This window comes from Apis florea, unplaced genomic scaffold (assembly GCF_048593485.1).
Source record: "Apis florea isolate Af1SG1 unplaced genomic scaffold, ASM4859348v1 contig_3078_pilon, whole genome shotgun sequence".
NCBI classification, from domain to species: Eukaryota; Metazoa; Arthropoda; class Insecta; order Hymenoptera; family Apidae; genus Apis; species Apis florea.
The window spans coordinates 1,312,854-1,329,255 of NW_028256702.1; the positions used below are offsets into that span (position 1 = coordinate 1,312,854).

Consider the following 16,402-nt stretch of genomic DNA (forward strand, 5'->3'; position numbering starts at 1 on the left):
TATATCGAATCTGTCTTGAACTTTTTGAATGACCAAATATTTTTCTTTCATAATTGATTTTTTTTTCAAACTTCTTCTTATATATTATTATCTATATGTATAAATATACCATGTAATAAACAAAACAATAATATATATTTAAATTTTTAAGATTTTGATTAAACTTTATCAATAATCATTTTCACTATATTCAGTTATTCGTGATTGGATGCTTATTTAATTTAAATTTGAATATTGGATGAGTTTTTATCATCCAAATATTTTGAATATTCAAAATATTAATTTTAATTTAAACTTGAATATACAGATAATAAAAATTGAATTTGATTTTAAAAGATATATTTTTTTTTATATAAAAATATCAGATAATCAATCTCATATCAAATTTTATAGATCGATTGCGATTATAATTTTTATGTCAAAACAATTGACTATCGCCAAATTTAATTATAATTTTTTTTTCCAATATTTCAATCTCAGTTAATAATGTTGACATGAAAATGGTAATGAGATTATGTATTATATGATACAAAAATCGATGATAAATCTATTCCATATTAAATCTTATATGAGAATTTAAATTATTAAATTTTATTAAATTTGAATGATCATGATTAGAAACATAATTTAAATATAAAAAATATATTTCAAATTAATAATGTTAAGATTGTATCATATATGTTTGACTATATTGAAATGTAAGGGAATTATTCAAATTAAAATAAGATGAGAGATCAAAAATACAAAAATTGCATTTCGTTTTTAGATATTATAATTAGTTAAATGTTCAAAATTAATAATTTCCATTAAATACGTAATTTCTTTGTCCTAAAAGAAAAAGGTTTTATGAAGTCTATCACATCACTCTACTTCTCTCTTGCTTATCTAACACAAACTTAAATTGCTCATAACTTAATGAATAACATTCAATATTTTTATGTCTCAACTTTTATATTTGTTTTGATTTCTAAAATATACTCGTCAAAGATGTACAAATATATTAACATTTTATTTAAAAAAGAAATAAAAAAGTATTATTGATAGAATAAAATAATATAACAAATAAAGATATAATAAAATATAGATAAATAAATAAAAATAAAGGAAATTGATAATCATTATAATTGTAAACGTTTCAATTTATCAGTGAAGAGAAAGCGTTAATTATGCATCTGTAGTAAATAAAAAGTTTAGCCGTAATCATGTGATAAACATAATAAACATAATATATTTACATCGTAAATATATTACTTAATTCACATAGTGAAAGCTTTAATTGTGTAGAATATTGTACCTTTCATTAAAGTGAAAGTTTCTCTTGTTTAGTTGATGAATTCATCATTTAGTTTATTATAATGTGTTAATATATTTGTAATGTATGTATCTTTCAAACATTAATTCTATGAGGTTAAAACAAATACAAATAACTTGTATACGTTGTATTCTTATATAAATCCATATACAAATAATAAATAATTCTTATCTTTATTTCACACATAAGTATTATGTATTATTATTATAAATACTTATAAATATTTATTAATTATTTATGTATAAGTTATATTATTATAAATTGTTACTTACAATGTTATAAGAATTAAAACGAATTTTTAAAAAATTTTTATAGTAACGAATCTAGTAGATATATACGTTTATCTTTCACATTATCTACTTCTTTAATTTTCCCCATTTCAAAACAATAGAAATTTCTTTCCCACGAGTATAATATCGTTTGATTTAATTACCTTGTATGAAGTAATAATCTATTTCATGAATGACGAACTATACACAAATTATTTTACGTAACGATTATGTATTTTTTTTTTTTTTTTTTAATAAAACAAACAAGAGTCCAATTTGCGGCTCCTCTGAATTTTTATTTTCATATATTTATATAAGAATCGTTGATGAAGTTGTGTACACATATGAAAACACTTTCCAAAATGGAGGACACATGACTTTTAAATTCTTATATTCTTAGATATTTTTTAATTTCATTCGAATTTTCATTTGAATCAAAACACGAGAATCTTTGTTGACAAAGATTTATAACAGAAATTATATCGTTATTGTTGTTATTATTATTATTATTAACAAGATATCAATTTAATTGTTATCTTAAAATTTGAAGATAGAATTCAAACTATTATTAATGTTTTCATTCACATAGTGTTTTCTTTAGCTACATACGTATTCGTTGTTGAATTGGTTGGAAAATTGTATGTCTTCTAAATCTTCGCTAAAAAGAAATAAGGAAGATATAATATACAAAATATAACAGTTAAAATATTTGGCATACAAAAAATAAAAAGAAAAAAGAATCAAAGAACTTGCAGATTAAAAAGTTTCGCGAAGAGATCGTTGTTAACATAAAATGTAATACAGTTGTTAGTTCAGCTATGGGTTGAAACAAAAAGATTCGTACCACTTTTGGCGCAACTAGAGCGTGCAAAAAAACGCTAGAGATTCGTAAAACAACGAAATTGCTCGCTCTTGAAGACATCTTTTGTCCTCGTGGATCATCGAAAAGAGATTCGGAGCGGAACCATTTACTTTACCAATTCAAACCTGAACAGATTTGAACAGATAGCTATATTATAAAATCGTGTGAATTATTTATACGAAACGATGTAGGATAAACGGTCGATTTAACTAATATTTAGCGGGGATTTGAAAGTTCTTATAGTTCTGTTATAGTTTATTTATTATATTGTAAAAATTGTGTTAACATTAAAAAAAAAACGATAGAATTTAAAACTAGTGATCTAATAATTGATCGAGTCGAACTAATAAAATTAATTTTCAAATTATTATTTATGAATTTCAGGAAGAGTATATATCGGAACATATAAAATGGACTCCAATAGAATATTTTAATAACGCGATTGTTGTCGAACTTTTAGAAGGCAAACGTTTACCAGGACTCTTCTTAATCCTTGACGATGTATGTGCAACTCTTCATAGTGGTAGTACTGGCGCAGATGCAAACTTACAAAAGGTAAATGATATTAATTTTCATAAACTATTTCTTATGATATAATAGATTATCTTCACACGTTTGATATTTCGAAATTTTCGAGATATTCTTTTAAAAACTTTGATAATTGTAGATAATTTTTTCTTTGTTGTTAGAATTATTTAAGATGAAAAACATTCATTAAAGATTTACAGATTTTCATCTTGAAGAATCAATGTTGTGATGAAAATAGTGATTAAAAAGAAGAAAAAAAATACTCGTTTATTTTCATATATAAACTTGCAAAGTTTAAAAAAATTTTTGGAATATCGAATTTCCTAGTAAAAACAGTAATTTCTATAAGAATATTATTGACTTTCAATTATTGAATATATATAATAAATTATATCTAGATTAAATTCTTTTTCTTTTTAAATTTATTATGCTTCTCCAATAAATGTTTTACACAACAGAAATAAATTATTTCATAAACTTTTCAAATGAGAATTCAGATGCATAAAATTCTTATGAAGCTAAATATTAACAAAGCAATTTATTGTTAAATTCACAGTTAATATAATAAAATCTCCAAATAGAAATACTGGATGATTGAGTGAGGTTTATTTAATAATATCTAATGATATTTTTGTCGATTTTTTAATTGCTAATAATTTTTAATTTTGCAATTATTATTTTTGATTATTAAAGATCAAAATTTTTTTATTTTTAATCTTTCTGACTTAAATAGATAATTAATAATCATTTTTAAAATTTTTATACATTTATAATATTCTGTGTATTAATATTTATAAAAATTGACATAACATAAATTCAATAATGTGATTAACATTAAAAATTCATTTAAATTAATTTATTTTCTTCGTTGTATAGTATTTTTTTACAATCTTCATTCATTCGATTAATCTTAATAATAATTGCAGAAACTTGCAGCTGCAGCTAATAAACACGAGCATTTCCAAAGTACGAATAATGGATTTGCTATTTATCATTATGCTGGTGTAGTTTCTTATTCGGTTGATGGATTTTGTGATAAAAATCGTGATGTACTTTTCATTGATCTCGTGGAATTAATGCAAACAAGCAAAAAGTGAGTTATTATTATCTTCTAATTTTTTATTAGTAATATACATATATAATAAATATAATAACATCTCAAAAGTCATAAAAATCTTTTCTTTAAAAATGTACATTAGATAATAATAAATATTTAAAAAAAAAATGTATGCTTTTCATGGATAAATATAAAAACTATACAATAATGTTCAATCCTTAATATAACAATAATTGAGTCTTATCTTACATTTAAAATTTATATAATTTTATATAAGAAATAATTGATTTCATTTTAAAAATAGAAATATTAATATTTCTTAAATAATACATATAAGATTTCCGATGAGTATTCGAAAAGAACAAAAAATGAAATTATCTTTTAATTTGATTAACAAGAAATTTATAAATTTTCCTCTTATTTTTAAATCTTCTAGGAATAAATATTATTTTATTATTCTATTATGTTGTAAATCAAAAATCACAAAAAACAATATATAAATAAGATATTTTATTTTAAGATGTGATATAAATTGATATGATATTAAAAATATATGAAATATATTATGATTTTTCAGTTCTTTGGTACATAAATTATATCCACAAGAACTTCAAACAAATAAAACAAAAACGCTTAAATCTAGACCTACTACTGCTGGTAACAAGATAAGAAATCAAGCAAGTCGATTGATGAATCAATTAATGAAATCTACACCACATTATATTAGATGTATCAAACCAAATGAAACGAAAAGACCTCGAGATTGGGATCCAGTTAGAGTAAAACATCAAGTATGTTTTTTTTTTTTTCATAAATTTAATAAGATCTTGATTTTTATTTGTTTATTACAATTAATTTAATAAGATTCAAGAAAGATATATTTAAATAATTTTTGATATATGTCTACTTAAAAAACTGATATATGAAATTTATATATCTTTAAAAAAACAAATTATTAAAATAAGAAAATTAAAGTCATATTAAAGCAGTTTTAAGTCACATGAATTAAAGTCATATTATTTATAGTCATATTATAATACATTTAAAATTTGAACAATTTAAAAAGAAAAATATCTTCACATTTGGATCCAAAAGTGTTCTATTAATTTATTAATTTCATATATAATAAATATCTTATTATAATAAATTTTATATTAAACATGATTTTATTTACATTTAACGTACATATATATATATATATATATATACATACATATATATATATATATATATATATACATACATACGCACAAGAAAGTGAAAAATTTTCACTTTACATTTTTATAAAACAAAATATTTTTACAAATTATATATATTTATTAATAATAATTAAATATAATTTTTGAAATTAATATTTATATTTTTTATGCTATTTAGGTAGAATATTTAGGTTTAAAAGAAAATATCAGAGTACGTAGAGCTGGTTTTGCATATAGAAGAACATTCGCCAAATTTTTACAGAGATATAGAATTTTAACAAAAGAAACATGGCCGTATTGGTCCGGTGATGAAAAACAGGGAATTGAATGGATATTAAACAGCCTTAATATTGGAAAATCACAATATCAACTTGGAAAAACAAAATTATTCATAAAAGCTCCTGAAAGTGTAAGTTTTATTCCATATATATTAATTAATTCAATGATATTATGATAATATTAAACTATTAGAGTTTCATAACATATGTTATATTCTTGTGAAAATTCTTCTACAATCTTCTTTCTTGTTGAAAATTATAAAGTTTCTTTATAATTATTATTTATTTAGCAATACCGAAAAAATGTTATGAATACTTTATTATAAGAATACGATTAGATAAATTTAAAATTAAAATAAGAAGTCAATATTTGAAATATTTCAAATAATATTATTTTGTTATTTCTTTATTTGAAAAAATAAAAGAAAAATAAATAATCGCTGAAATAATTTTAAATAGAAATTGTTACATAATATCTTTTATAAAAATATTAAATTTATTAAATTCTGGTAATATTATTAAATTGTGATAATACTCATTACATATTTTAGTATATTTATTATATAAATATTATTTGAATAGTATTTTAAATAATATCATTTTAAATATGTCTAAATTTAAATATAATTTTTTTATGATAAAAATGTAATACTATCAATTTATTAATAATTTCATAAAAATTTACTATTTACTATTTATAATATGAGTATAATCATTTTTAATAGCTTTTCATGTTAGAAGAAGCAAGAGATCGGAAATATAACATGTACGCTAGAATAATCCAAAAAGCGTTTAAGAAGTATTTCGCACAAAAAAGACGTGAACAAGAAAAACAAGAAGCGGCTGATTTTTTGTTTGGCCGTAAAGAACGTAAACGTGCCAGTTTGAACAGAAATTTTATGGGTGATTATATTGGATTAGATGATAAGCCTCAAATATTAAATTTAATTGGAAAAAAAGAAAAAATTTTATTTGCTGAAACTGCAAGAAAGTATGACAGAAGATTTAAGGTATTTAAACAAATCTGTACAAAAATTAATTCGAAATGTAAATTAATAAATCTATGATGAATTATAGATGAGCAGAAAAGAACTAATTTTAACTAATAAATATTTATATCTTATTGGCCGAGAACAAATAAAAAAAGGTGCAGACAAGGGGAATCTAGTGGAAGTTATAAAACGAAAATTATCATTCAATCAACTTAGTCATGTATCGTTAAGTACTCTTCAAGTAAGTGAATTCTATTATTATTATTATATAATTTTATTATTATAGTTATATATAATATATGAATGAACTTTTCCTCTTTCACGCACATTCTGCTCTTTATATATTCATTTTTATTTTTATGTTAACTATTTCTTTTTTTTATTTTTAAGAAATGATACTTTCATTCTTGAAAATGATCTTTAAATTTTTTTCCAATTAAGAATGTTATCACTCTATAAATACATAATTATTGTCATCAACATTTAATAATTTCATAATTTTTACATTTTTTGATTTACGTATACTATGTGTATTATATCGATTTACATATTACAATGTATAATTATTTTAAAGATATTCTCTGGCTATTATTATCTAATTATTGTTATCACTATTATTTCCTCTTTTGCTGCTAATATATGATGCTTTTTATTCATTATCATTACAGGATGGTTTTCTTATTATCCATGTAAAAGAGGACTATGATAGTTTATTAGAATTAATATTTAAAACAGAATTTTTAATTCTTCTTAATAAAAAATATGTTGAAGAAACTGGGCATATTTTAAATATAAGATTTAGTAACAAGTAAGATTATTAATACAATGAAAATAATAGAGTGATTTAACAAATTAATTAATATGGGATATTTTTAATGTTATCTCACATAATTATTTTATAGTTTAGAATTTAAGATTAAAAAAGAAGGATGGGGAAGTGGAGGTACTAGACAAATACATTTCATGCAGAGTGATTATGGTAACAATGAAATTTTAAAGCCAAATGGAAAAATTCTAAATGTCTGGATTGGACCAGGACTACCAAGTACTACTAGTAAGTTAATAATAAAAATAAAAATAATTTTAAAAATAACTATTAATATTACACAAAATCCATAAAAGAGATCATTTTGCTTTTAAGTAATTGTTAATATATAAATATAATTGCATTAATTATAAGTTTTTTTTTTATATTTTTTTCGTAGATTATTTTTCATTAGAACTCTAATTATAAAATAAAAAAAATATTTCAAATAAATATTATGAGCTTTGATGATAACAATTCAAATAATAAAAAATTAATATAATAATTTTAATTTAAAAAGAAAATTTTTCAAATCTTTTAAAAGTTATATCGTTTCGTAATAATATGTATAATGTTTTCTTTATTAATTTTTATATTCTCTAATTTTAATAGTCAATTTTATATTGTATTTAATTTATAATGTATCTAATATAATGAAAACATATCATCTAATTAATCTTATGAAATTATAATATTATTCTATTTTCTATCTGCCAATCATCTTAAGTAATATTCAAAGCAATGTATTTATTTTTGTTTTAGAATTAAATATTAAAAAACCAATAATGTCAGTAAATCAACAATATAATGCATTGAAGAGTAATTATCCTTTTTCATCAGTTACATTACAATCAGCCTCAAACATGTCACTTCAATCAACTGTTCAACCTACAATTATCAAACAATTTCAAAATTCTAACATTGATCATACATTATCTTCAAAATCAACCATACCAAAAATTATACCTGAAAAACCTAAGTTACAATTATCTGTAGTATCAAACATGACAACAATTGATTCTCTGAATGCATCTACACAAACTAAAGAAAAAAAGCAAATAATAAAGCAGCCAAGAAAATTAGAAAATAACTCTATGCCTCTAATGGGTATGTTTACCAATCCAAATGGCATTCCACATGGTAAGTTAATAATAAACTTATTATTTCTTTATTTTTTATTTAAATAATTGAAATATTAAAAATCAAAATCAATATTAAAAATGTAATTACATAATCATAAAAACATTGTTATTAAAAATAACATAATATCAAATTCTTATTATCGTACTACTTTTTCTTGTTTTCAAATTTCTTTTAAAGTTTTAAAATTTTTTGTTTAAAATTCTTGATATCTAATTACATAATAATAAATTTCAAATTATTTCAAAAATTTCAATTCTTTGTAACTATTACAAATATTATTCAATTCTTATTATATTTAAATAAATGATAATTAAATAATTTTAAATAATTATTAATGATTAAATAGGTTTATTGAAGTTTCCTCCACCTCCTTCGGAACCACCTCCACCGCATACACCAGGTTTCAAATATCCGATCGATAATAATGAGCTCACAAATAATAATAAAAGCATAAAATACAATAAAAATATACAAACAGTTAAAGAACAAAACATAAGACATGAAGTGAGTAATAATGAGAATGATGCATCTCGTATTATTTCGAATAATAAAATATGTCCACCAAAACCAGCTCTTCCTAGTTTACCTAAAGCTAAATCTTTATATGATTATAAACCTCAAGATAAAGACGAAATAGAACTTAAAGAAGGTGATATTCTAGAAATACTTAAAGAACGTAAGTTTAAATTAAAGTTTAAACATAATTATGATATATAAATATATAATCAAATTATATATAAAAATTATTATAAATAATATATATATAAATAAATGTTTATTTGCTCTAAAAAGACATACATTTACGAATCACTTGAGATATCTTTATTATACAAGGATAAATTTAACTTTTATATAAGATTTATTTCAATTGATACATATAATTTAGTACATATAAGATTCGATCAAAATAAGAAGAAAATTTAATAGAAATTAAAATAAGAAGAAAATGAATTAAAAATAATTTTGTACAAAATTCTTTTTTTCCTTTTTTTACTTGACGGTTAAATGTTAAGAAAAATATGGGTACGAACAAACATTTTTATACAAATAATAATAGAATTATTATCAGTATAGGAAACACTATGATTTTAAAATATTTTATTATATATTTTATAAATCATTTTATTTATTTATTTATAGTGCTATAAATTAGTTCGAATTCTTATATAAAACATATTTCATTTCAGATGAAGGTGGTTGGTGGTATGGCAGATTAAAAGGAAAAACTGGACTGTTTCCTTCAAATTATGTTGTTAAGGTATAAGATATTAGATATTTTTGTATATGATATAATAGTATTATTTACGCAAAAAATGAAAAGAAATAGCTTTAACCAAATGAAACTTTTTAAAAAATATTCAATATGTGATAGATTAATTTTTTTCAAAATTATATTTATACATATATGTATATATATTATTATAAAGAAAGTAATATATTATTATAAATAAAAAAATAAATTAATTTAATAATTGATGAATTAAATTTAAAGCTTTAAATTTTGAAAGAAATATACTACATTTATTAATTATAATTATTTTATAATATTAAACATTTAATTGTTATGAAATGAAACGTATATTATAGCCAAAGTTTGTAAATGAAAAATATTAAATTGTAAGATTTTATATTTAAACTTTTTGTTATAAAAAATATTATTATTTATTATAAAAAATATTTGATATATTTCTATTATTAATATAATATTAATTATTGATACATGAATGTTAATTTTTTATATAAAATATTTATATTATATAGGATGGTATGTACATTTATAGGCTTTTTATATTATACACAACAAACAAATATCTCTTTACAATTAAAAATGATATATTATTAAAATTAATAAAAATAATATAAATATTATTCACTTTTTTTATTTATCTATATATATATATATATACAATAACAATATTTACAATAATAACAATAATAATTTATAATTTTACATAATTATAACATATACAGGATTTTCAAGATTAAAATTATTATAATTATTTATCATTAATAATTTTTTCGTTTATTTTTTACGATTATATTTTTCACTTGTAATTTTTTAATAATAATGAGAAATTTAATACATTTTTTTTTCGAAAATTCTATTAATATTAAAAGCAATTTTTTACATTCATGTTAAATTTTTTTTTTTTACTTGTAAGAAAGCATTCGAATTTAATGTTAAAATATAATTCATTACAATTTTTTTCTTTATAAAACAATTGATTAAATAATATTCAAATTATTTATTCAGCTTTAAGTTTTAAAATGTGTAATAAATATTATTTAACAACATTTAGTTTTCATTAATTTACAATAATGTTTAGATTTAAATATAATGTAATCATCCTGTATGTTTAATTGTTGAAGTATCCAGATTAATAATAGTCAATCCTTTAAAAATTCTTCTTTGGTTTCTTTAATTTGTAAGAAGAAAATTGAAAACTCTTTGTATTCTGTAAGAAAGAAAAAGAAAATTTTTCGATTTTCGAAACAAAAAAACAGTAAAAATTATGATCTCCAATAAATATGAGACTTACGTATTTTTGATATAGATAAGAACGTTTATAATGCCTCTCTTTTTCGCCGTGCAACATCCTTAGAAATATTCATAGATTTCCCATAAAAATTTTATATACGTTAATATATTGTTATAAATATAAATTGTATATATGTTATTATTTGAAAATATTCTTAGGTTACAATATAAGATTTTAATGCTATTTTGAGAAAAATAAATAAATAAAATATATAAAGAAATTATCAATTCAAGAGAAAAATTTACTGTATGCGTGAAATAGATAATTGTATTAATAAAAAAACATAAAATTTGATATTATGAAATTTGAAATAATATATTTCTAAAAGGATTGTACAACGAAGATTATTGAAAAATAATGCTTTGATAGATAATAAATAACACATAATATATAGATTTATAAAATTAGGAAAAAAAATTTATACTATGTATCATTTGCTAATAAAATTCTGTCTGAACTTAATGTATAATATAATAATCTTCGTTCAAGTATATTTCGATGGCTTTAATCAAAATCATAATAATAATCAAAAGATTCTTCTTGAGAATATTATTTCAACATCATAACAAATATGGACTCATTTAAAAAGAGAAAGAAATCTGAATTTTAGATAAATTAGCTGCAATGATTTTGGAACACCAGATATGATTCCATTGGATTTTTTCTTGACTTGGAGTTCTATCTGAAGTTAATTTCAGTATTATTATTGTTTTTCACATATAAATAATTATAATATCAATTCATTTTATAATCACCACTTCATAATAAAGTATATTCATTATTTACTGAGGAAAAATAATTAAAATTTAGTAGTAAATATCATCATCGATATTACACCATGTGCAGAATGAAATCATAACGATCTTATCTAATAATTTAATAATCATATGACAAAATGTGAAATATCACTATAAGTTGATGATTATAAAAATTTATATAGTATTTGCTATTGAGAAATGCAAATAAAAATTGAAAGCTAAAAAATGTTCATTGTAAAATAAATCAGAAACCTAACTCAAAATAATACAGAAACTTAATTTTCCTGAAATGATAAAAGAAGATTTAAAAATCATGATATTTTATTCTTGAAAATTCCATTCAAGCATATAAATCAGTTACAAAAATTTAATTTTTCTGAAATGATAAAGATAAATTTAAAAAATCATAGTATTTTATTCTTGAAAATTCCATTCAAGCATATAAATCAGTTACAAAAATTTAATTTTCCTGAAATGATAAGAGAACATTTAAAATCGTGATATTTTTTTCATGAAAAATCTAGATTTTATTTTAATTAAATATGCATTTTTATATATTATCGCATATTGCTATGTGATAAATTACTTTTTAATTCTCATTCCTTTTTGTTTCATTCTTTTATATTATAGCAAATTATTTTGGCATAAATATTCATGTTTTTATAGAATTGTAGCGACTGCGATTGATCGCCTGAAAAGAATGATTTTCATGGTTTAGTCAAACTATTTAGATTTTTCACAAAATAATCAAAACCATTCTTCTTTCAAAAAATCAAAATAAGTGAAAACATGAGTTAACAAGCATTAGAAGATTTAAAATTTAAAAGCAAAAAAAAATACAAATAAATATATGCGTTTGTATTTGTATCAATTAATATTAACATATAAAATTTAAAAACTTGTAATATTGTAATATATTAACCAAACTGAATAAATATAATGCTATTGACTATTCTTCCTCTAATAGAATACTATTAATGATCGATTGCAAAATATACATTATGATCTTCAAAAAAAAAATACAATATATAATTATTGATAAATTGTACAATCCTCTAAACAAAATAATATTATCAATGATCAAATTGTTTTGCTGTCGTCTTCAAAAATAATTACAGAATCTTATGATCTGTACAAAAAAAATATCATTGATGATAAATCTGTTATTGATAAATTTGTGTGGATTGTACTATAAAATCAATTCATGAATCGTCTTCAAAAAAATTATACAATCGAATAATAATAAATAATTTTTAAAGTAACTTGTCATCTTTTCAAATGTGTCATCTTTTTAAATTGATGTAATTGTTTGCCAATTCTGCACGAATTCAGAAACATGTTAGCGATAGAGTTGTTAATTAGAAAATTTGAATTTGACAAAATTATGAAAATATTAAAAACTCTTTTACATTTCGAAAAATATCATTTTCCAAAGTGTATATTATACATTCGTTTTTCTTTTTTCGTTTTTCACAATGTTCGATTATTTTATATATTTTATAACAAACAAATAGATATGAAAATAAAAATATATGCAAAATCTTTTGTGACAAAAGTAAAAAATAATAAGAAAACAAAAGAAGATGCATTGAAATGAAGAAACTTAAAATTGAAGCATAAAATCATCCATATATCAAAATTTTAAAAATGATTAATTCTTTTATGCAAAATACAAAAATTATAAAAAAATTTTCACATTATCATGCATTTTGATTGAAATGGAAAGAGATCTGAAAAACATATTTTATCAAGATTATTTTATTCACTTATATTCTCGAAATTAACTGATTTAATTATGGTAAAAATAAAAAAAAACCCAGTAGGAAAAATGTCCGCAGTGTTCCTCGCGATATGAAAGATAGAGATGAATAAAAAAAACCACGTATGAACGATAAAATAAAGGAATTTGTAGTTGAGGCACAAGATCATTTATGTTTTCACGTTGGAAATTTAAAAATCGAAAATTAATTGTATTCTTTGTAATTGCATATGTAGATTCAAGAATTAATGGAGCAAAATTCTCTATAAGAGATTTTTCTTTTGATTGATAAAAATTTATAAAAAAATCAGAAATAATATTTTGTTTGTTGACGTGGAATTCATCGATAATTAGAATATATTAGTAAAGAAAATATATGCAATGCTTCTTGTGACTCAACAAAATAGAAAACAAAAAGATTTTTCAACGCATGATGACATTTTTATAAATATATAATGATTTGGCATGAGAATAATTCCTGCAGTGTTTCGAGAAATCGAATAACCCAAATATTTCAACAAAAGAATTGAAGTTAAAGGCAAAGGATAATTCATGTTTTTCTTTTTATAAGAGATTTAAAAAAAAAATTAATTATATCTTTTCCAACTTAGTACATATGTTGAACAAGTAATAAAGCGAGAATTTTCATTTCTTTATCTTCTTTATCTTGTCTCAAATTTTAATTCGAGATTTTCATTTGAAAAAAGAGACATTAAGAAGACATAAGTTTTAGCAAAAGCATTTTATTGACTCATAAAATAGTATTCATTTATCGATATATTTGAAATATATGACAAAATGGATATATAACATATATAATAAAATATAATAATATAATAAAAAAGATACATTCGTGAAAAACAGAGAAAAAGATTTTTTAATAGTGCAATTCTTATGGATATACAACACATGATGAATGAGCAAATTAAAAAAAACAAATTAATTTCAAATGAAATTATTGTTGAAACCAAACGCATTGAACCTATAATTACAATTAGAAATTCAACCAACAAATAATACAGAATATTTTTGGAAAAATCGAACGATCCAAATATTTCAAGGAAAAATCGATTAAGATATAGAATGATAAATTTATGAATTCAAAAAATTCGAATTTAATAAAAAATCAATTGCATTCTTTTCACTGACAATACGTTCAACAACTAATGGAGCAAGATTTTTTATATTTTCTATATCATTTTGTGTTTTGCATTGAAAGAAAAAAAAATTGAAAAATTGAAAATTCAGAGCTTTTAGCACGTGCAATTGATAAAATAACTGCTACGTGCTGCACTTTTAAGATATAGAATGATAAATTTATGAATTCAAAAAATTCGAATTTAATAGAAAATCAATTGCATTCTTTTCACTGACAATACGTTCAACAACTAATGGAGCAAGATTTTTTATATTTTCTATATCATTTTGTGTTTTGCATTGAAAGAAAAAAAAATTGAAAAATTGAAAATTCAGAGCTTTTAGCACGTGCAATTGATAAAGTAACTGCTACGTGCTGCACTTTTAAGATATAGAATGATAAATTTATGAATTCAAAAAATTCGAATTTAATAGAAAATCAATTGCATTCTTTTCACTGACAATACGTTCAACAACTAATGGAGCAAGATTTTTTATATTTTTTATATCATTTTGTATTTTGCATTGAAAGAAAAAAAAATTGAAAAATTGAAAATTCAGAGCTTTTAGCACCTGCAATTGATAAAGTAACTGCTACGTGCTGCACTTTTAAGATATAGAATGATAAATTTATGAATTCAAAAAATTCGAATTTAATAGAAAATCAATTGCATTCTTTTCACTGACAATACGTTCAACAACTAATGGAGCAAGGTTTTTTATATTTTCTATACCATTTTGTATTTTGCATTGAAATAAAAAAAAATGGAAAAATTGAAAATTCAGAGCTTTTAGCACGTGCAATTGATAAAGTAACTGCTACGTGCTGCACTTTTAAGATATAGAATGATAAATTTATGAATTCAAAAAATTCGAATTTAATAGAAAATCAATTGCATTCTTTTCACTGACAATACGTTCAAGAACTAATAGAGCAACATTTTCTATATTTTCTATATCATTTTGCATTGAAATAAAAAAAAATGGAAAAATTGAAAATTCAGAGCTTTTAGCACGTGCAATTGATAAAGTAACTGCCACGTGTGCTGGACTTTTTAACATTCACAATGCAACAAAGCGCGGAATATCTATACTCGATATAACAAGAAAACATTCAAACAACATTCAACATGAATTTATTATGCTGTTGTTGTGAAAGTGAAAATTAATATGGTGTTAAATCGTTTAACAGCAGAATTTTTTATATTTTTTATATATTAATTATTATTTATAATTATTTTATAAATATTAATGAGCTTAATGTATTATTCTATAATGTAAATTTTGATTAAAATATGCAATTTATGCATGAAATATTAAGTTATAATTTATAGCAATAATTAATATCAGATTAGAGTATTGAGCTCGTGCGTATTTAGATAATAATATGTCCTCAAATATAGAATCGTTTGGAAGATATAAATATATAATCAGAATGATCTTTGAATTTAAATCCATTGGATTTTTCAGTGTGTAGTCATTTAAAAACTTCAGTTTACAAAGAAAACTAAATATTTCTTAAGCAGGAATGAGAAGATATCAAAATCAATTATAAAAATTGAAATATATATTCGAACAAATACAAAAGTCATTCATGAAAAACACAATTGTGTATTACATATATACAAGATGTTTAAAATCATAAAAATTATATTTTTCCGTGAAAAAATTATATAATCATACAAATTTTTGCAACAGGAATGATATAATCAAAAATTGATCATCGAATCAATTTTACTAATTTTTTCCAATTCGACCTGATT

At 20.9% G+C, this 16,402-nt stretch overlaps 1 protein-coding gene and 1 long non-coding RNA gene across 3 annotated transcripts in view; one reads left to right on the plus strand and one right to left on the minus strand.

Moving 5' to 3' along the window:
* Positions 1-10,314, plus strand: part of LOC100863307 (unconventional myosin-Ie) — a 43,487-nt gene extending 33,173 nt beyond the window's left edge. The window contains exons 11-21 of one of the 2 annotated variants that reach the window (XM_031918815.2): positions 2,828-2,998; positions 3,898-4,064; positions 4,606-4,819; positions 5,406-5,636; positions 6,231-6,515; positions 6,583-6,738; positions 7,166-7,305; positions 7,400-7,551; positions 8,065-8,442; positions 8,792-9,121; positions 9,633-10,314. In XM_031918815.2, the coding sequence (XP_031774675.2) occupies positions 2,828-2,998; positions 3,898-4,064; positions 4,606-4,819; positions 5,406-5,636; positions 6,231-6,515; positions 6,583-6,738; positions 7,166-7,305; positions 7,400-7,551; positions 8,065-8,442; positions 8,792-9,121; positions 9,633-9,709 (2,301 nt within the window). In that variant the 3' untranslated portion in view covers positions 9,710-10,314. The remainder of the gene's footprint in view (positions 1-2,827; positions 2,999-3,897; positions 4,065-4,605; positions 4,820-5,405; positions 5,637-6,230; positions 6,516-6,582; positions 6,739-7,165; positions 7,306-7,399; positions 7,552-8,064; positions 8,443-8,791; positions 9,122-9,632) is intronic. The other variant, XM_086908499.1, reaches the window with a different exon arrangement.
* LOC147657565 (uncharacterized) lies at positions 10,310-11,809 on the minus strand. Its single transcript, XR_015292202.1, has 2 exons — positions 10,986-11,809; positions 10,310-10,901 (listed from the first exon to the last, which is right to left on the minus strand). It is a non-coding gene; the product is annotated as an uncharacterized LOC147657565 (long non-coding RNA).
* Positions 11,810-16,402: the final 4,593 nt, after the last annotated feature.